The sequence below is a fragment of the Apodemus sylvaticus genome, chromosome 4, assembly GCF_947179515.1.
Source record: "Apodemus sylvaticus chromosome 4, mApoSyl1.1, whole genome shotgun sequence".
Lineage (NCBI taxonomy): Eukaryota > Metazoa > Chordata > Mammalia > Rodentia > Muridae > Apodemus > Apodemus sylvaticus.
In genome coordinates, this window is record NC_067475.1 from 46,624,360 (window position 1) to 46,641,892 (window position 17,533).

At 46.6% G+C, this 17,533-nt stretch overlaps 1 protein-coding gene across 3 annotated transcripts in view; it reads left to right on the plus strand.

The window, feature by feature from the left end:
* Window positions 1-2,296: 2,296 nt before the first annotated feature.
* The window catches only part of Cdc14a (cell division cycle 14A), a 154,119-nt gene continuing 138,882 nt past the window's right edge, over window positions 2,297-17,533 (plus strand). For all 3 annotated transcript variants that reach the window (XM_052179379.1, XM_052179380.1, XM_052179377.1), the window contains exons 1-2: window positions 2,297-2,379; window positions 3,157-3,247. In XM_052179379.1, coding sequence (XP_052035339.1) covers window positions 2,331-2,379; window positions 3,157-3,247 — 140 coding nt within the window. In that variant the 5' untranslated portion in view covers window positions 2,297-2,330. The remainder of the gene's footprint in view (window positions 2,380-3,156; window positions 3,248-17,533) is intronic.

The following is a 17,533-nucleotide window of genomic DNA, read 5'->3' on the forward strand; positions in this document are numbered from 1 at the left end:
TATTTTTAATTTTTCGAGACAGGGTTTCTCTTCACAGCCCTGTCTGTCCTGGAACTCACTATGCAGACCAGGCTGGCCTCGAACTCATCGATTCACCTGCCTCTGTCTCCCCAGTGCTGTAATTAAAGATGTATGCCGCCACGCACTGGTTATTTTAAAGGGCACCCCCTTCTCCCTTTTTCTTTTTGGGAGGTATTTGCTCTCATGGCTCTTAGAATATGTAATACACCTCAAAAGGGTCCAAGGCTCATTACGACTTCCAGGACTTTTACAGTTGTAAAGCCTGTTTCTTTCTCTTCCCTTTTTCCAAATATGAAAACGAGGCTGTCCTGCCTATCTCCTAGTGACTCCTGGCTTTCCATGAATGTGGTCAAGGGGGTAACTTTTGTGTATAAGGAGATGTCTTTTTGACTCCCTTACCAAGGATGTGTTTGGCTAGAATTACGGAGATGCTCTGAATAAGTTTCCAGTATATCAAAGTAGTATCCTCTTACAGTTTTGTGCTTGTTTAGTTTTCTGGAAAGTCAGCAGAGCAGAATAACGGCCTAAGAACCACGAGTTGAGTTGCCTCCCTGGCCATCCTTGTTCCAAGTCGCTTTAGTTGGCACTTCGCTCGAGCGCCCCCTCTCTCCCTAAAGGTCAACAAGCAACTGAGAACCAAAGGCTTACACAAATCCCCGGTTCAAGAAGAAACCACTCAGAGCGCATGCTCTCTGCTGATAGTGGTTCAGTAGCGCCATTTTCGTAAGGGAAGGGCTGACCACTAATTACGTCTCTAGGGCTCACAGCATTAAAGTTGTTCAAACTGGATCAGAACGTTGCAGAACAAGTCCGGGGCCTCCTGGAAAGGAACCTTTGTACTCCCTTGCAGCGCTCCAGCCAAGACTAAAGAAATCTTCTGTTCATTTCTCTTCCGGACAAGTGATCCTTTCTTTCCCTTTTCTCCCTTCGCCCAGGATAGCCTACAGTCCGAGACTAGAACCTTACACATCTGGTATAATTTTGCGCTCACACCTGTGGCCAAAATGACAGGACTTGGAGAACCGGACGGGAATTTTTTCCCCCTTGAGAACAAAGCCTAGGTGAGAGCAGACTTTAGTACTTAGAGGGCATCAGTCCGTGTACTCCGGAGCTAGGAGGCATCGCTTCTCTTGAAATCTGGTTATAAAGACACAGATCCGACAGCGGTGAGAATAGGGGATGGTAGAAAGAAAAGCTAGCGGTATCATCCGACATGGAGAATGTCTGCGGTTTTCAATGTGTGTGTGTGTGTGTGTGTGTGTACGCGCGCGCGCGATTGCATGTCTGTGTGTGCGCGCGCAAGCAAGCAAGAGTTTAGAAGAAACTGAGTGAGTGGAGCAGGAGAGAAAGAGCTTGAAGAGAGACAAGAAAAATCTGGTGTGGAAAAAGAGCTAACCGATGCAGAGAAGGGTTGTGGAGACAGCACCTCAGCCGGCCAGCCTGCAGCAGTTTCTTGGGAGGCATCCACGCCTGTCTACCCATCCTTTTTCATTCATAAGTTTGTGGCCCCGCCTGACTTTTCCCCCACCCCCACCCAGGCCGAGGGCCAAGTTTCCCGTGTAGCAATTGGTGAAAGGCAACAAAGCGTTAGCAACCGGCTCCTAGTGACCCGTGGGGCGCCTGGTAACTGGGGCCTGAGGCTGGCGCAGAGAAAGGAGCCGAGCTGTCCCTTTAAGGGATGGCCGCGGAGCCGTGAAAGTGGAGGGGGACGAGGGAGGGCGGGGAGGCAGGTCTGGGGGCGGGCCTAAGAGGAGGAGGAGAGGGAGGAAGAGTTGCTGCTGAAAGGAGGTGGCGAAGGAGGAGTCTGAGCAGCTGCTACTAGCCCCGCGGACACCTCCGGAGTCCTGCCCGCTGCCGCACGAGTGGCCACGGGCGCGATCCGGGCCAAACGTCTTGTCCTCCATGATCACTTTGGGAGCCGGGGGAAGACTTTGCCCGGCCTTGGGAGCTGGTGTGCGCTGTCCGGGTTTGGCGGAGACCGTGCAGCGCGAGCAGAAGGAGCTGCAGCTCGAGCAGCAGCAGCAGCAGCAGCCGCCGCCGCCGCCGCCGCAGAGTCGAGATCACAGCGGTTACAGTCCGGGGCGTGTGCGTCCCGCGCCCAGCGGGTTCGGTTCCCCACGGAATGTCCCCGGGGCGCCCCACGCGCTGACCCTGCAGCTGCCTCCGCCTTGGGCGACCGCCTCCTCCCTCAGGCAGGCTCGGTGATTGGGATCGCGAGCTCCCAGCTCTTGGGCAGTGGGGAAGCCCCCGGGGACGGGTGACCTCAGCTGGCCACGACCCAACCCTCCCCCGTGCGGATCTCGCTTAAGATGGCAGCGGAGTCAGGGGAACTAATCGGGGCTTGCGAGTTCATGAAAGGTGAGGAGCAGCTGCCCGGCATCCTCCGGCCCTTCCACGCCACTCCCCCCACAACTCCTCACGGCTCACCCCTTTGTCCCGAGCCTCTACCCTGGCTTTCTCTTCCGGCCCTGTGTCCCTCAGTACTGCGGCTCGGCGCTCGGGCCCCTTCTAGCCACTCAACTCCCCGAGGACCCCCTGCTTCCGGCTTCTTTTTTCGCGTTCTCGCTCCCTCTGCAGCTTCCTTGTACCCGGACAGTGCAGGCTTCTCTGCTTGGGATCCTCCTGCAAACCTATCTCGGTGGGGATCCTGTTGGTTTTAATCCTCCATCTGCTAATCCTCTACCCCTCGGTGGCTGGCCTGCGCTTTCGGGACACCTCCCGCCCCCAACCACACCCCCCTGTCTTTCCTTCCTTCCTCTTGAAGTCTAAGCTGCAGGGGCAGAAGCTCGCCTCTCTGCCCATTCCGTCGCAGCTGAGGTCTGGAGGTTTCCGAACCAAACTTGTGTCTCCAGTTTTGCGGGTACCCACAGCTCCTGTCTGCACCCGCCCTCACGCAACCAGGGGGTGAGGGAACGCTCGAGATGCTCTGCCCCCTGCTGGGTCTTGTTCTATCCTCTTGGCAAGTTGTGCTTTTGGGGCTCCGTAGCTTTCTGGACGATCCTGTTTCTCCAAGAATCCCACGTGTTCAAGGGTCTTTAAATGATGTGTAGCAATTATTAATCCTTCGTGCACGATCCGCACTCTCAGCCTCGCGTCTCTGCTTCTCATGTTCTCTTTTTTAAACTTGTCTTTCAGATCGATTATATTTTGCTACTTTAAGGAATAGACCAAAAAGCACAATAAATATCCACTATTTCTCCATCGACGAGGAGCTGGTCTATGAAAAGTAAGTTTCCCTCTTTTTTTTTTTTTTTTTTTTTTTTTTTTTGCACACCCCTATTTAGCTTGTTGGTTCTTTCCCAGAGTTCAGGAGGCATTACTAGCTTTCTATGGCTTGGGGAGGGATGCAGACAAAATGTACATAGTTTGGTCCTGTCAACACCGCAGTCCTTTTAGAATTTCACGGGTAGTAATTCTTCCTACTCCCACAGGGATTCTGGATTCCTCACACTCCCTAGAGTAGCACCAGTCGGTCATACCCTGTGTCATCACCAGACCTGTAATTGGCCTGTGAATCAGTCCCTAGGTATTTATGGAGCACCCACAGGGTACAGGGCAGTCAGTGTGTGCACTACAGGTGCTTAAGCTTCACAGTGCACAAGGCTTCTGGTGTTTGGAAGGATGTTTTTGTTTGTGCAGCCAGTTTTCTGGAAAGTGGGACGCAGGACTGTGGAGAGCTGGATCCAAGTTGCATCTGTGTGGAAGATTTCCAGTGTGATTGAGTTGACTTGATGGTATTATTTGTTGAGTAGTAGAGGATTTTTCTGGGTTTTTGTTTTTTTCTTGTGCTCTGAGGGATTAAAAAGTAGGAGAGTGAAAAAATCAGAGCCAGGAACTGAGTTCTGTGAAAGGCCATGGATGTAAAGGAAAAGGTTATTTGAATATTCAATAATAGTAAAATATTAATTGGAGAGACATATTTTCTTTCCATGAGAGCAGTATACAAGAATAGAAAGGCAGGATTTACTTATATTCGTTTATTAAAAGAGCTGGTCTTTCAGACAAGCCTTGTAGACTCCAATTTAGACATTTAATTTTATTTTGCTACTATCCTAATCAAGTGGGCAATCAGATGACACAGTGAAATGAACCATGAACAGCTTTGAAAGGTTTACCCTGATAGAAAGTGTATTGGTAATTCAGCTTCAGGATTTATAGGTACCACTGGGCCTTAGAAGAGGAAAAAGATTCTGGACCTTGAATAGCCTATATTTTATCTGAGAGAAAATAATCCTTAATTGTCACTTTGTCCTAGGGGGGTCTTGGAATTGATGTCTTCAGGACATTTCTCTTAGGGCTGGGAGGAAGGGCCCTGCTTCTTGAATGGCTAAAGAGACAGTGGGCTTGAAAGAGCCTTTTGCTGCTGTTCCTGAATACCCAGAGCTGCTGAGGCTAAGAGAGGTCGTCTGAATCCCTGGTGTCAGATTACAGCTGCACTCCTCGAGAATGGAGCTCGAAGCTGCAGTTCCCTGACCCAGGGCACCTGGATGATGTCAGCGCCTCCAGTGTTTATTGAGTGGACACACTATTGTTGGGCCCCATCTTGGCTTTCTGTCCAAGCGCTGAGGGCCCAGGGACCTTTGTGTGCCTGAGGGTAGGGACTGTGTATATACACTGCTATGTTCCCTCTGCAGTGACTAAAGGGCCAGGGTTTATTAATATGCATTTGAACAGGCTCCAGTTATTGAGGTCTGAATCACTTCCCTTGGGATTGCTAGATAGTGGACTTAGCAAAACTTTACAGTTAATCAAATAAACACAGTGCACAATGGTGTCTTAAAAATAATGAAGATTTTATGTGATTTTAATATTTGTACTTTAGGGTACAAGTTATATGCACGCCCTCCCCCCCCCCCCCTTTTTTTTTGCACTATGTTCCTGGTGTCTTCTAAGGACAGACTTGCTAGAGAGGCCATCTGGTTCGCTTTGTGAGTTTGGATGTGAACTTGAAACTGCAAGAAGCTGAGTTTGTTGTACCTCTCTTTAATTCAAGCATGTAGGGTGCATGAGTAGAGAGACAGAGGAATCTCTGGGAGGTTGAGGGCAGCCTGTTCTACACAGAGAGTTCCAGACCAGTTAGAACTACATAGTGAAATCCTTTCTTGGGTGAAAAGAAAGAAAAAAAAAAAAAACAACTGAGAGTGATGATTTATACCTGTCATCGACTGAGGCAGGAGAGTTGCTTAGTTGGAGGTGAGTCTGTGACTTGCAAACCAGCTTGGGCTGTAGAGTAAGAAAAGAAATCATAAAGACTCGGCATGAACGGAGTGTGGACTTCCCTAGCGCCATGTGCCATACCATACCACAGAAGTGACTGTGGTCCTGATGACCTGCACAAACCCATCTTCTCGTTATCCCGGCACATGGCGCTGTGGTCGATGGTACAGAGCGTAAATGATGAACGTACGCGTGTCTTTCAAGGTTTCAAAGAGCTCCAAACCAATATGGTGGATGACGAAGAGGATTATAATTAAAGGGAACAAAGCTGCCCTAGGAGAAGCCTCCCCTGAGTAGGAAGTACTTAGGGAAGGGTGGAGACTTGTCCAGCAGAGGCGTTCATAAAGGCTCTGTGGAGGCATTGAGGTCAGCTTGAAGGATGCACAGGTGCCCATGGAGGTGTGTGTGAGAGGAAAGAGAAGTGAGGAGCAGGCGGGAGGCTTGGGAATTGTGTTTGGCTCATTAGTAAGTCGTCCACTTTGCCTGGTGTGTATACAGGTCACATGGGGGAGGTGTGGAATATGACACTGAGAGATCAGCTGGGGACAGACTGAATGCCACAGCGAGGAACCTGCAGTTACCCTGGCATGACTTGAACCTCTTAGAAAGGCTCTGGGATAGAGATGGCGTGGCTAGATTCATGCTGATGGCAAATAACAGCAGACATGACGTCTACAGAGCATTGCCCTCTGGGCTGGATGCTTTGCTGCAATGATGCCAACAGGGACGGTGAGGTTGGGTACTTTGCCCAGTGCCACTGAAATAAGTAACAGAGCTGGAATTTGAGAAGATACCATCTAGTTCCAGAGGCTATACATCCTCCATCAACAACAACAATAATAATAATAATAATAATAAATAATGATAAATGTAAAAGCATCATTTAAGGCCCGTTGGAGAGGATATAAGAAACCACACACACACTTTGGGATGGTCAGGGCGAAAGAATAAAGGTACTGAAGTGACATGGTGTCAGTGCTGATGGACAAAGGCAGGATCTGAATCCACGTGTGGAGAGCTGATGATGCTGAGGAATGGGAACTAGGCAATTCTTGGGATAGCCCCTTCACAGTGGGCCTGAGGGCATCACGAGCCAAAACAAGGAAATAGGTAGACAGTTGGCTTTGGCAGGAAGATCAGGCATTCTATCTCGGTCAGGATGAATCTGAGAAATGTAAAGGATCATTTGAAGAGCGTATACGTTTTGTTTGTTTGTTTCTAGACAGTTTCTCTGTATAGCCATGGCTGTCCTGGTGCTCACTTTGTAGACGAGGCTGGCCTTGAACTCTCAGAGATCCTGACTGTCTTTGCTTTCTGATTGCTGGGATTAAAGATGTGCGTCACCACACCCGGCTGAGAGTTTACCATTAAAATTTCCTAAGGAGATGATTAAAGAATGGGGTGTTTTTGAGGAGGAAGAAAGAGATCAAGGTTTTTCAGGGCAAGGAGAGTAAAGGAAGAAGCTGTAAATAAGTAGTCAAGCAGAAGGCAACAAACTGGAGGGCAGAAGGGAGGAAGGAAGGAGAGAGGGCGAGAGGAGGCATGGACTAGGCCTCTTTGGCTTCACTTCTCGCAAAGATAGAACGAGACGGTCGGAAGAGTCCCTGGGACCCTGTGTGGTAACCTGGATTCTATCTGTGGAGCGTGTCCTGAGGGCAGACACCCCAATGTCCATGTCTCTGAAGAAGGGAGTGTATTTCTATACATTGTCACATGAGGCCTCATATAGCCTGGAAGCTATAATTATTTGCTGAGTGTCCCATTGAAATGTCACCTTTCTGAGTAAATTATCACCTGAGAAACTATTAACTGGGCTTTTTAAATATGAGAGCATGTTTAGTTTGGATACAGCTGTGTTTGTGCAGAAGGTTGTTGAGTTATTAAAGGATGGTAGAACTCTATGATTGAAATAATGACCTGAAAAGCTCATGGGCAAAGGTAACTAACTGGCTTCATGACTAACAGGCTATAAGACTAAATTTTCTTTCTTTCTTTCTTTCTTTCTTTCTTTCTTTCTTTCTTTCTTTCTTTCTTTCTTTCTTTCTTTCTTTCTTTCTTTCTTCAACATTTTTATTTTCTACATTCTTTGTTTACATTCCAAATGATTTCCCCTTTCCAGATCCCTCTCCCCATATGTCCCATAAACTTTCTTCTCTCCATTCATTCTCCAATCACCTCCCTCCTTTTTCTCTGTCTTTATATTCCCTCTTTCTTTCTTTCCTTCTTTCTTTCCTTCCTTCCTTCCTTCTTTCTTTCTTTCTTGCTTTCTTTCTTTTTTCTTTCTTCCTTCCTTTCTTTCTTTCTTTCCTCCCTCCCTCTCTCCCTCCTCCCTCCCTCCCTTCTTTCCTTCTTTCTTTCTTTCTTTCTTTCTTTCTTTCTTTCTTTCTTTCTTTCTTTCTTTCTTTCTTTCTTTCTTTCTTTCCTTCCTTCCTTCCTTCCTTCCTTTTTTCTTTCCTTCCTTCCTTCCTTCCTTCCTTCCTTCCTTCCTTCCTTCCTTCCTTCCTTCCTTCCTTCCTTCCTTCCTTCCTTCTTTCTTTCTTTCTTTCTTTCTTTCTTTCTTTCTTCCTTTCTTTCTTGAGACAGGGTCTTACTATGGTAGCTCTGGCTGTCTGTCCTGGGACTCATTATGTAGCCTGGCTATGAGCTCTCAGAGATCCGCCTGTCTCTGCCTCCTGAGTTCTGGGACTTAAGGTGTGCGCCACTGCACCCAGTTGAGACTGAAAATTTGAAAATTTCGTCTCTCTCTCTGCTCTTATTGTTTATCCCTAGCTGGCCTGGAGCTCAGTATTTAGATGAGACTGGCCTTGAGTGCACAGAAAAGTCTGCCTGGTGTATCTCTGTCTCTTCAGTACTAGCACTAAAGGCTTGCACTGTCATGTCTGGACTCTTACTTGGTTCTTAACAGAGCTATCTCTATGAAGTTCAGAGACATTTTAGTAAAACTTAGATGATAAGAAAATATACTTTCAAGCTTTAATCCCAGCACTCGGACAGAGGAAACCTGTCTTGAAAAATCAAAAAAACAAAGAGAAACCAAAACCTGTCTTGAAAAATAAAAACAAAAACAAAAAGAAAGAAAGAAAAAATTATATTTTGGGCTATGCATGTTTTCACAGGCCAGAGTTAAAACAAAATATTTACTGTCTCAATAAAACTGCCCCCCTTTTTTTTCAAAAAGTATTTCTGTAATTGGAGCCTTTCAAGGATTTATCTGTGTTGGACTGAACTACCAACAGCACACTTTTCTCTAGAATGTCTAATTCTTTGGCGTTGGAGTTGGACCTTGTCATCCAAAGAGAGGCTAACTTTTAATAACTTGGCTCATGTCCTTTTTTTTTTTTTTTGGCTCCAGAGTTGGCAAAAATCAAATGTGTTAATTGTCAGAACCCTTGCGTGCTCCTAATGGTCATCTTGGGTGCTGAGGCTGGATGCCGCGGTGTGGAAAGTCAGTTTGTTGGGAAGAACATTGTGTACTATCTCTACTTTCAAGCACATTCCCTCCAATTTCTTCTGTTCTTGGCTTTTCAGAAGAAAGGCACTAAAATTTCATGACAGAATACTACATGAAGAGGCTGAGACTGGCAGGAGTTCTTTGGTGGATCCAAGAAATGTCACCAAGTGTTTTTTACTTAAGTATAAAAGTAATTTTTTATTCTCCTGATGTAAATGTCATCTCCGAGGTGTACTGCCTCCATCTGCTAGCCTAGACCTTGTCCTGGGAGCTTTAGCCTCTGTACAATCTTATCTAGACCTAGAATGCAATCAGCCTCTGAGACTTAACTGCTGAATAAGTTCAGCCTTTCTAGCTCTTTCTGAGCAGTGACTGGCTGGTTCAACTCAGCTGTCCTGGCTCAAACTCCTCTCCAACCTCACTGATTGAATCTAACTTCTTTTAGCTTCTTCTGAATGGCTCTGCTTGGCCTCACACTGACTTTGGCAGTCTGTTCTAATCTTCTGGCTCCTTCTCATTCTGTCTTCACCGGTGTCTAGCTTGTTCTCTCTGCATCCTGTACCACTGTCCCAATAAAACTGCCTTCCCCGTCTCTTCAGTCTCTCAAATAGCTTCCCTCTCCTCTCTCTTCTAGTGAGAGTTGGGGGTATCCAAATCTTTTTCTGATTTGTCACTTTGTCTGCCTCTCAATTAGGCATTACTTTCGCACATGGGTGCTTCATTCTACAAGCTAACTTTACCTTCATTGTAAAGGTGTGTACTAAGGGTGTGTCTGTATTCCAGCCAGAGGGATTAAAGATGTGAGCTAAAGGGCTGAGCCACACCACAACTAGAAACCGATATTTTCAGTAAATAACACAAATCTTGATGTTCGCAGTGTGATCAAATATCCTGCAGCAGTTAAGATGGGCAATCTTGGTTGGGGCTGTAGCTCAGTGGGAGAGTAGTGGCATGCACAAGGCCCTGGGCTTAATCCCCCTCCCCCCACCCCCCAGCACTAGAAGAGTAAAGAGTGAGCACTCTTAGCTAGATGTGGCGGCTCCTACTTGGGATGCTGAGAGAGGTGGATCCTTGAGTTCAAGGCTAGGTTGGGGCACGAAGTGAGATCCTGCCTTAAAATCAAAACCTGCTGAGATGTAGCTCAGCTTATAGATTTCAGTACTGGGCTCAATTTCTAGCATTAGGCAAAGCTGCCATGGTGGCGCAGGTTTGTCCCCTCAGTACTAGGTAGTGAGGCAGAAGGAGGGTCAGGAGTTTGAGGTCAGCCTGGGATGCATGAGACCCTGTCTCAAAAAACCAACTAACCAACCAACCAATACAAACCCCCAGTATGGTTCAGATAGTCTTTTTTTAAAAATAGAATATCTTTGATGTATTCTTTGACAAATTCCTATGTATGAACAATGCATCCTGATCACCTGTACTCTTATTCTTCTCTTCCACTCTCCCAGGAGCCTCCATATTTTTTTCCATTCTCTTCAGTCACTCCCAACAACCTCACTTTCATGCCTTCTCCGTCAGTCAGTCAGTCAGTCAGTCAGTCAGTCAGTCAGTCAGTCAATCAGTCAGTCTATCTGTCCGTCTGTCTGTCTGTCTGCTTCTCTTCCTCCCTTAATAATCTTCTAAATCTAATTAGTGCTGCCTGTTGGAAGGCTGATCTTGTTGAGTTGATCTTGGATAAGTCTCCAAATGAGTGCAGTGACTTCTTTGGTGCAGCACCCACACCATGTCCCAAAGACAGCATTTCACAGCACCCCTTCCCATCTTACCTTCTCTTACCTTACCTTCCATGATGTTTCCTGAACCTTGGGTTAGGGGCTGATCTTGACGAGTAGTTTAGGGTTGAACACCCAATAGACACGCATTCTTAGTACTTTGCATAGTTACAAGTGTCTGCATTAACTACTGACCACTGCAGAGAGAAGCTTCTCCGCCAGGGTTGAAGGTAGCCCTGATCCATGGGAGTACACATAGACATTTAGAAAGCAGTCTCACAACATGCTCCTTTGGTAGGTTCTGCTCTAGCATCTATGAGCTCCGGAACCGATTGGTTTACAGTACTAGGCCTGAATTCATTCCTGTGGAGCAGGCCTCAAGTCTAACCCTAAAGCAGCTGGTTAACCCATAGCCTTTTTATGCCACTCTTGCACGGCAGGCACGTTTTGCCCAGCAGAATTTTGCTTTTTACATCTTCTGGCCTGTGAACGCACACACTGTAGGCGTTTACCTGGCTACGTATGTACCCGTGGACACAATGTTACTCTGTGGCATGCGTTATGAGGCTGTGCACTTATTGATAGACATTTACAGTCAATTCTTCTTCTTCTTCTTCTTCTTCTTCTTCTTCTTCTTCTTCTTCTTCTTCTTCTTCTTCTTCTTCTTCTTCTTCTTCTTCTTCTCCTTCTCCTTCTCCTTCTCCTTCTTCCTCTTCCTCTTCCTCTTCCTCTTCCTCTTCCTCTTCCTCTTCCTCTTCCTCTTCCTCTTCCTCTTCTTCTTCTTCTTCTTCTTCTTCTTCTTCTTCTTCTTCTTCTTCTTCTTCTTCTTCTTCTTCTTCTTCTTCTTCTTCTTCTTCTTCGTTGTCGTCATCATCATTTTCCTCTTCCTTTTCTTCCACTTCCCTCTTCCTCTTTTCTTCTTCCTCTTCCTCCTTTTCCCCCTTTCTCCCTCGTCTTCCTCCTCTTGCAGTGCTGGGGAAACAATCCCAGGACCTGCTGCATGCTAGGCAAGTACTCCAACACTTGATCTATGCTCAGCTCTCACAGGGCTCCATGTTTTCCTTTTGGTTTTCTGAGACAAGGTCTCACTTTGTAGCCTAGGCTGGCCTTCAGCTCACCATGTAGCCCAGGGCTAGTTGTGCATTCTTGGTAATCCTCCTGGGCGAGCCTCTCAGGTGCAGAGATTACAGATGTGAGTCACTACGGCCAGCTTTTCACAGTCCATTCTTAGTTATGTGATCCACTGCCACCCAATTTCACTTTCGTATTTGTTCAGATACCTTCCGCTTTGACCTTTTAGGCCTTGGCAGTGTATAGTTGGACTTCGATCTCCACAGGGATAAATTGTTACTCAGGTTTTTTTTTTTTCCAGCTTGCTTGAGATAACTGGCAAACACACACACACTTGAACTGAAGAGCCCAGGAGTCTTCTTGCAGGGTTCGCTTCTCTCAGGACGCATGAGAGAGCAATCCAAGCGGGTTGTGGGAATCAGTGCTCTGTGCCAGGTCACCCTAGGGCGGTTTCATTATTTTGTTTGAAGTACACTCCTAAGACATCAGATGTTCTCATTTGTAAGTTCATAAACACATTCCCAAGCCCAAAGTAAATGACTTACTTAGCCACAGCTCAAAACAACTTTGTATAAAATAATAATAATAAAAAAGGACTGGACACTTTTTTTTTTAAATGGGGGTGTAAAGTGGAACAACTTGAAATTTTTAAGTGGCTGAAGACTGCAAGAGAACACCACAGAAATAGAGATGGAATGAGACTTAGTGGTCGGGCACAGGATAAACACAGGTAAATGAGGAAGTGGAAACAAAATGGAGGCCAGTGCCTGAAGCTCCTAACGCAGTCTTCTGTGTTAGGAGTGAAGAACGTAAGAACTCTTACTGCCATGGTTATTGAAAGACTTCTTCATGGAGTGATGTTTAATATGTAACGAGCACGGGCCATTTAATGATGTCTGAGACCAGTACTGCCAGTTCCTGATCACTGTCATATCTCAAGACCGAGCACTGTGCTTGACATAAGAGTGGTACCCCAGAAATACAAGCTGAATGCATGAGGGGGGAGGGAAGGAGGGGGGAGGGAGGGGGGAGGGAGGGAGGAGACTTATTTCAGGCAGAGTCCTAAGGAAAGGTGTGTTTAGGAAGAGTGAGAGCCTGTTTGGAGGAGAGCTGTCACAGGTGAGGATGGATGGGCTGGTCTGTGGGATCCTGGACTCCGCCTGTTGGGCTTACTGATGATGATCAGGGCTCTGAGCACAAGTGCCCAATAGTTTGAGAGGAGGAATGTTTGAGATACAAATTTCATTACCTTGGATGACGGGAGAAAGCCACAGGTTAAGTAAGTAGCTTTACGTGTTTTAAGTCTGAAGGAGGGGCGACCTAGCTTGTGGTCGAGGTTCTCTTTCCTGCTAGGTGGGAAGCAGAAGCGGGAAAGGGTTTGTTGTAATGGAGTCTTTGACTCTGTGGTCTTCAAGCAGAACACAGACAATACCCGACCAGGATACCTAGCCAGTTACTGGGGTAAAGTCTGGGGAACCGTATGGACAGCTGATCTCAAGGTCTCTGGAGCTATGGTTTGAGCTGGACTTTCTACATTTAATTGTGGAATTTATTGTTTAAGTTTTTTTAAGGCTCTAATTTCAGCTGAATGAAGAATAAAGTTTTTTTTTTTTTTTTTTTTGGTTTGTTTTTAAATAACCCAGTACCTCTCGGACCAACAAAATATTGTTTGTTGGGTGGGGCTTTTCAAGTTCTGTTGTGTGGGTGAAATCCTTGACAACCCAGATAATTGACATCCGATAAATAACCACAACTTTTTGTGGTTGGTGATAGATTTCCCCCACAAGAAATGTTTGTGTTTGCTGAAGGTAGTGGCTCGTGCCTATAATCCTAGTGAGTCTGAGGCAGGAGGACTTCTGTATGTTTGAGGCCAGCCTAGGCTACAGAGCTTGTCTCATACAAACATTTGTATTGAACTGTAGTTTTAAATTTATTTTGTGTGTGTGTATGTGTGTGTGTGTGTGTGTGCGCGCGCACGCATACCACAGTGAAACATGAAGACCAGAGGATCTCTTTCTTTCTGTGGATCAGGATTGAACCCAGGTTGTCAAGTTTTTATGGGCAGTGCCTTCCCCTGATGCACCATCTCTGCAGCTCCTGAGCTATAGTTTTATAAAATGGGGCCTTTCTGTTATTAGTAAAGTTGGTATTTTGGTTTCCAACATTTTCATATCTTGTTGGTAAATGGAAGAATTTGCTAGTTTGGTTTGCTTTTGTTATAAAATATGATGTTCTTTAGAGATCTAGAAAAGGTGTGTTTTTTTTTTTCAAATTGGTCTCTTTCATCCACATATGGAAGGAAAACATTTATTTAGTCCCATTCAGGAAGTTCTAAAGTACCTGATAGAAAGAATCGGAAAGTTCCGTGTGTGTATTTTGGAGGAGCTGGAGACCAACTCAGGGCTTCATCTATACTAAAGGGGTGCTCTACCCCGAAACTACATCCTCAACCTACAAATCTTATCTGAAATACCATATACCATTAGACTTTGCTAAGCTGAACCCGTGTTTCTGTCTTAACAAGTGGACCGATAATGATTATGTAATTACAAATACATGGACTAAACGGTTCTCTGATTCAGATCTACAGTTTTCTAAAGATGAAAGGGCCTGGTCAGGCGAGATGGCTCTGAGGGGAAAGGTTCTCACTGCCAAGCTCAGTGAGCCAAGTTCATCCTCTGGGCTTCACATGGTGAGGGACACTCGTTATCTCCGTATACATGTTATGGCAGGCGTGTGCATATTCTCTCTCTCTCTCTCTCTCACACACACACACACACACACACACACACACACACACTCACTCATTCACTTTTATGGTATACTAAATGGCTCCTGTTAGATTTCTCTTGGTGCCATTTGGTTAATTTTTATTGATAACATCTATAAATTGAGTTTTTCTTTCCCAGTTCTCCTTTACCCCTTCTACCCTTACTCCTTTCTTCCTTCTTTGTTTTTCTTTAGACAGGGTCTTGCTCAGTAGCCCACACTGCCCTGAGCTTGTGATGACCCTCCTGCTGCAGCCTCCTGGGTACTGGGATGACTGCGCATGGTCAGACCTGGCCTTGATTGACTCCGTTCTCCACCCTGCTTCCTGTTCGTCAGTGCACCTGCCTCTGACAACCATTTGCACCCCGATCTGCTCTGAGTCTAAATGTGCAGTGGGAGGAGGCACCAGAAAACTTGTTTCCTGAACATTGAGTCTGAAACAAGGCTAGACTCTGTGAGAGACTTATAAATACAGCTAAAGGGCATGCGCGGGTTCATAGAAAGCCTTACAAAGAAACAATCCAACTTTGTTGTTTGGCTTACTTATGAATCAGGCTGACTTGGGCGGCAGATTGGTGAGATTTCTGAGTTGGGATCTTAGCCTAATTGATTTCTTTCTAAGATGCATTTATGTGTGCATATGAGTGCTTTTGGTATTTGTCCATGTGTATGCTGATGTGCGTGCACTCGTGCATGCGTGTGTGTGTGTGTGTTGTGTAATGTGCTTATGTGGTAGGCCTACTGAACATCAAGTTTCTTCCTCAGTCGTTCCTCATTTTTTTTTCTGAGACAGGGTCTCTCACTGACTTGGCGTGGCTCTTCGGCAAGCAAGCTCCTGGGCTTCATCTGTCTGCCTTCCCAGGGCTGGGGCTGTGGTGCATGCGGCCATTCCTGGCTTTCACAGTGACGCCGGGGATGCCAACTCAGGTCCTGATGCTGGCACAGCAGGCGCCGAACTGACCGAGCCACCTCCTTAGTGCCTGTGCCTGATTTCTTACCATCTACTTCTTTACCTTTAAAGGATAAGGAATTCATATACCATGTACATTAGTTGAGAAAACCAAATCATTGATTCTAAGCAGCAGTGTAGATCTGAAAATATTACAAATATCTTATTTGCTGATTGTGAGATTTGAGAAGGGCGGAAAGGCCTGCTTAGGAAGGCGTGTGCGGTGGCTCTGTACGGTGGCGCCCGCCTGCGTGGTTTTGCCCCCTCTTTCCCTCATGCCAGCACTGGACCTGGTTCCCCTGTGCCTGTGGAACCCATGCCCGTAGCCCTGGGAAATACAATGTAAATGCTCTGGGATGTTAGGGCTGGGAGAAGCCTCAGCCTGAATTGAAGACAAGCTTTTAGAAAAGGTGCTGTGATGAATAGTGGGGGTGAGCGCCGCTGGGCTGGGGCAATTTATGGAGCAGGCCGCATTCGGAGCACACCAGTAATGAAGGTGGTGGTGGAGAAGGCTGTGACATCTCCAGCTCTCCTCATCTACGAGGGCTGCCCAGTCTCTCCACTCTCAGACCCGTACTCTGCTTCCTTCAGGATTTTGAAAAAACAATCATTTTTAAGCACGTGGATATCTCTGTACATTTATGATGTGAGTGCTGATGCGCTTGGAGGCCAGGAAAGAGCACCCGGCCTCTCTGACCTGGAGTGAGGCAGTCGTGAAGCACCCAGGGTGGGAGCTGGGGATGGAATACAAGTCTTCCAGAGTATCAGCAAGTGTGCCTAACCACTGAGCCATCGCTCCAGCCCCTTAACTTGCCATTTGTACCCAAAGCTTAGAAAGTGTGATATGTCGGTCACCCCCTCTCTAGCCATACTTAGCCTGGAGCTGTTTAGAATGAAGAGTGTTTTCTTTTGCTGTTCTTTTTCAAAAGACCCAATCCTCTACTTCCTCAGCCATCCCTGGACCGGGTGCTCGGGATGCCTAGGAACTGACACTTAGCTCAGCCTGTTTCAAGGAGCTTGTCCTGCTGTGGGTTTTGACAATATACTAGTTAAGTGTTTAAAGTAGACTACTGAAGCCCTCTGAAGGAGGAGCGAACTAGAGCATTTTTCTCTTTTGATAGGCTTTGATCTATCCCAGGCTAGCCTTTGACTTACTATGTAGCTGAAAATGACCTGGTATTTGCGACAGAACCCCATTGTATGCAGTTCTGGAGATGAATGCCAAGGCTGTGTGCATGCCCGGTAAAAACTCTACTAAACGAACCACGTCCTCAGTCCCCCAAAGACCTCGTTAGTTCTTTAAAGGCAACAGACAGGGCCTGTGGAATATGAACATTTGGAGAGCAGCCAGAGAGGTGGGGATGACACAAGAACTCTCTGGCTGCGCTGAGACCTAAAGTAGGAATATGTGTTAGCCAGGGCTGGGGCATAGCGTATGAAGAAGGTCTATGTGTGAGCTCAGACATTCCCTGTGGCTTGAGCTTGCTTGTAATAAGGTGAGGAAATGTAGCAAAATAAGTCCCCTAAGAGAGAAGAAGGTAGGAGCTACCGCACCTGGGTCGTAGGAGGCAAGGCGGAAGTGTGGGTTTTAATTCTAGGGGCTTTGGGAGGTTAACGAGATCATTGCCCCTGGGTTTAGAGTACTTTCCCCCTTTCAGGATCTGCTTTCCAAAAGGTGAGAGTGGGCCCTTTATGTATGCTGGATCTGTCATCACTGTCTCGGCCAGAGCTACAGGAATAGATTGGCTGCCCAGTCCTCTTGCCATCCCTTGGTGCTGGTGAATAACAGGGTTTACTTGCATGGTTTGAGAATGCTTCTGTGGGAGTGAATTTTAATCTTAGCAGAGCATTCCCCAAGAAGCTGCCTCCTGCTTTTGTTAGAGTCTTGGAGGGGAGACTTTCCCTTCACTGACTCTGCTTCAGACAGGAAAGACTTGAACTACAGAGCTGGATGCTACACGGTCACTCATTTTACAGAAGCAACAGCAGAAGGCTTACACAACCCTGCCCTGTGCCTAGGGCTAAAGAAAGTACTAAGTGGAGAAGGTCCCTTACTGTGTGTGAGGCAGCTGGGATTTCCTGAAAGGATGTGTCAGGGACAGGAGTTGACCCTGAGGCTGAGACACCAGCCTGGGGATGCAGCGTGATCAAATAGATACCGGAATCCCGTGTAGCCAGTGGCCTCTCATTCTTTTTCAGGCTGTCCTGTACACAGGAACTTGGTGGGTGCTCCGCCACTGGCACCTGTAACTGTGGCAAGTTGTACTCTAAGGGCATGAGCAGGCACTCTGACTCCTGCCCCAGTGTCTTAGGTTACCAAGCAATCAGGATCTTCTGAAA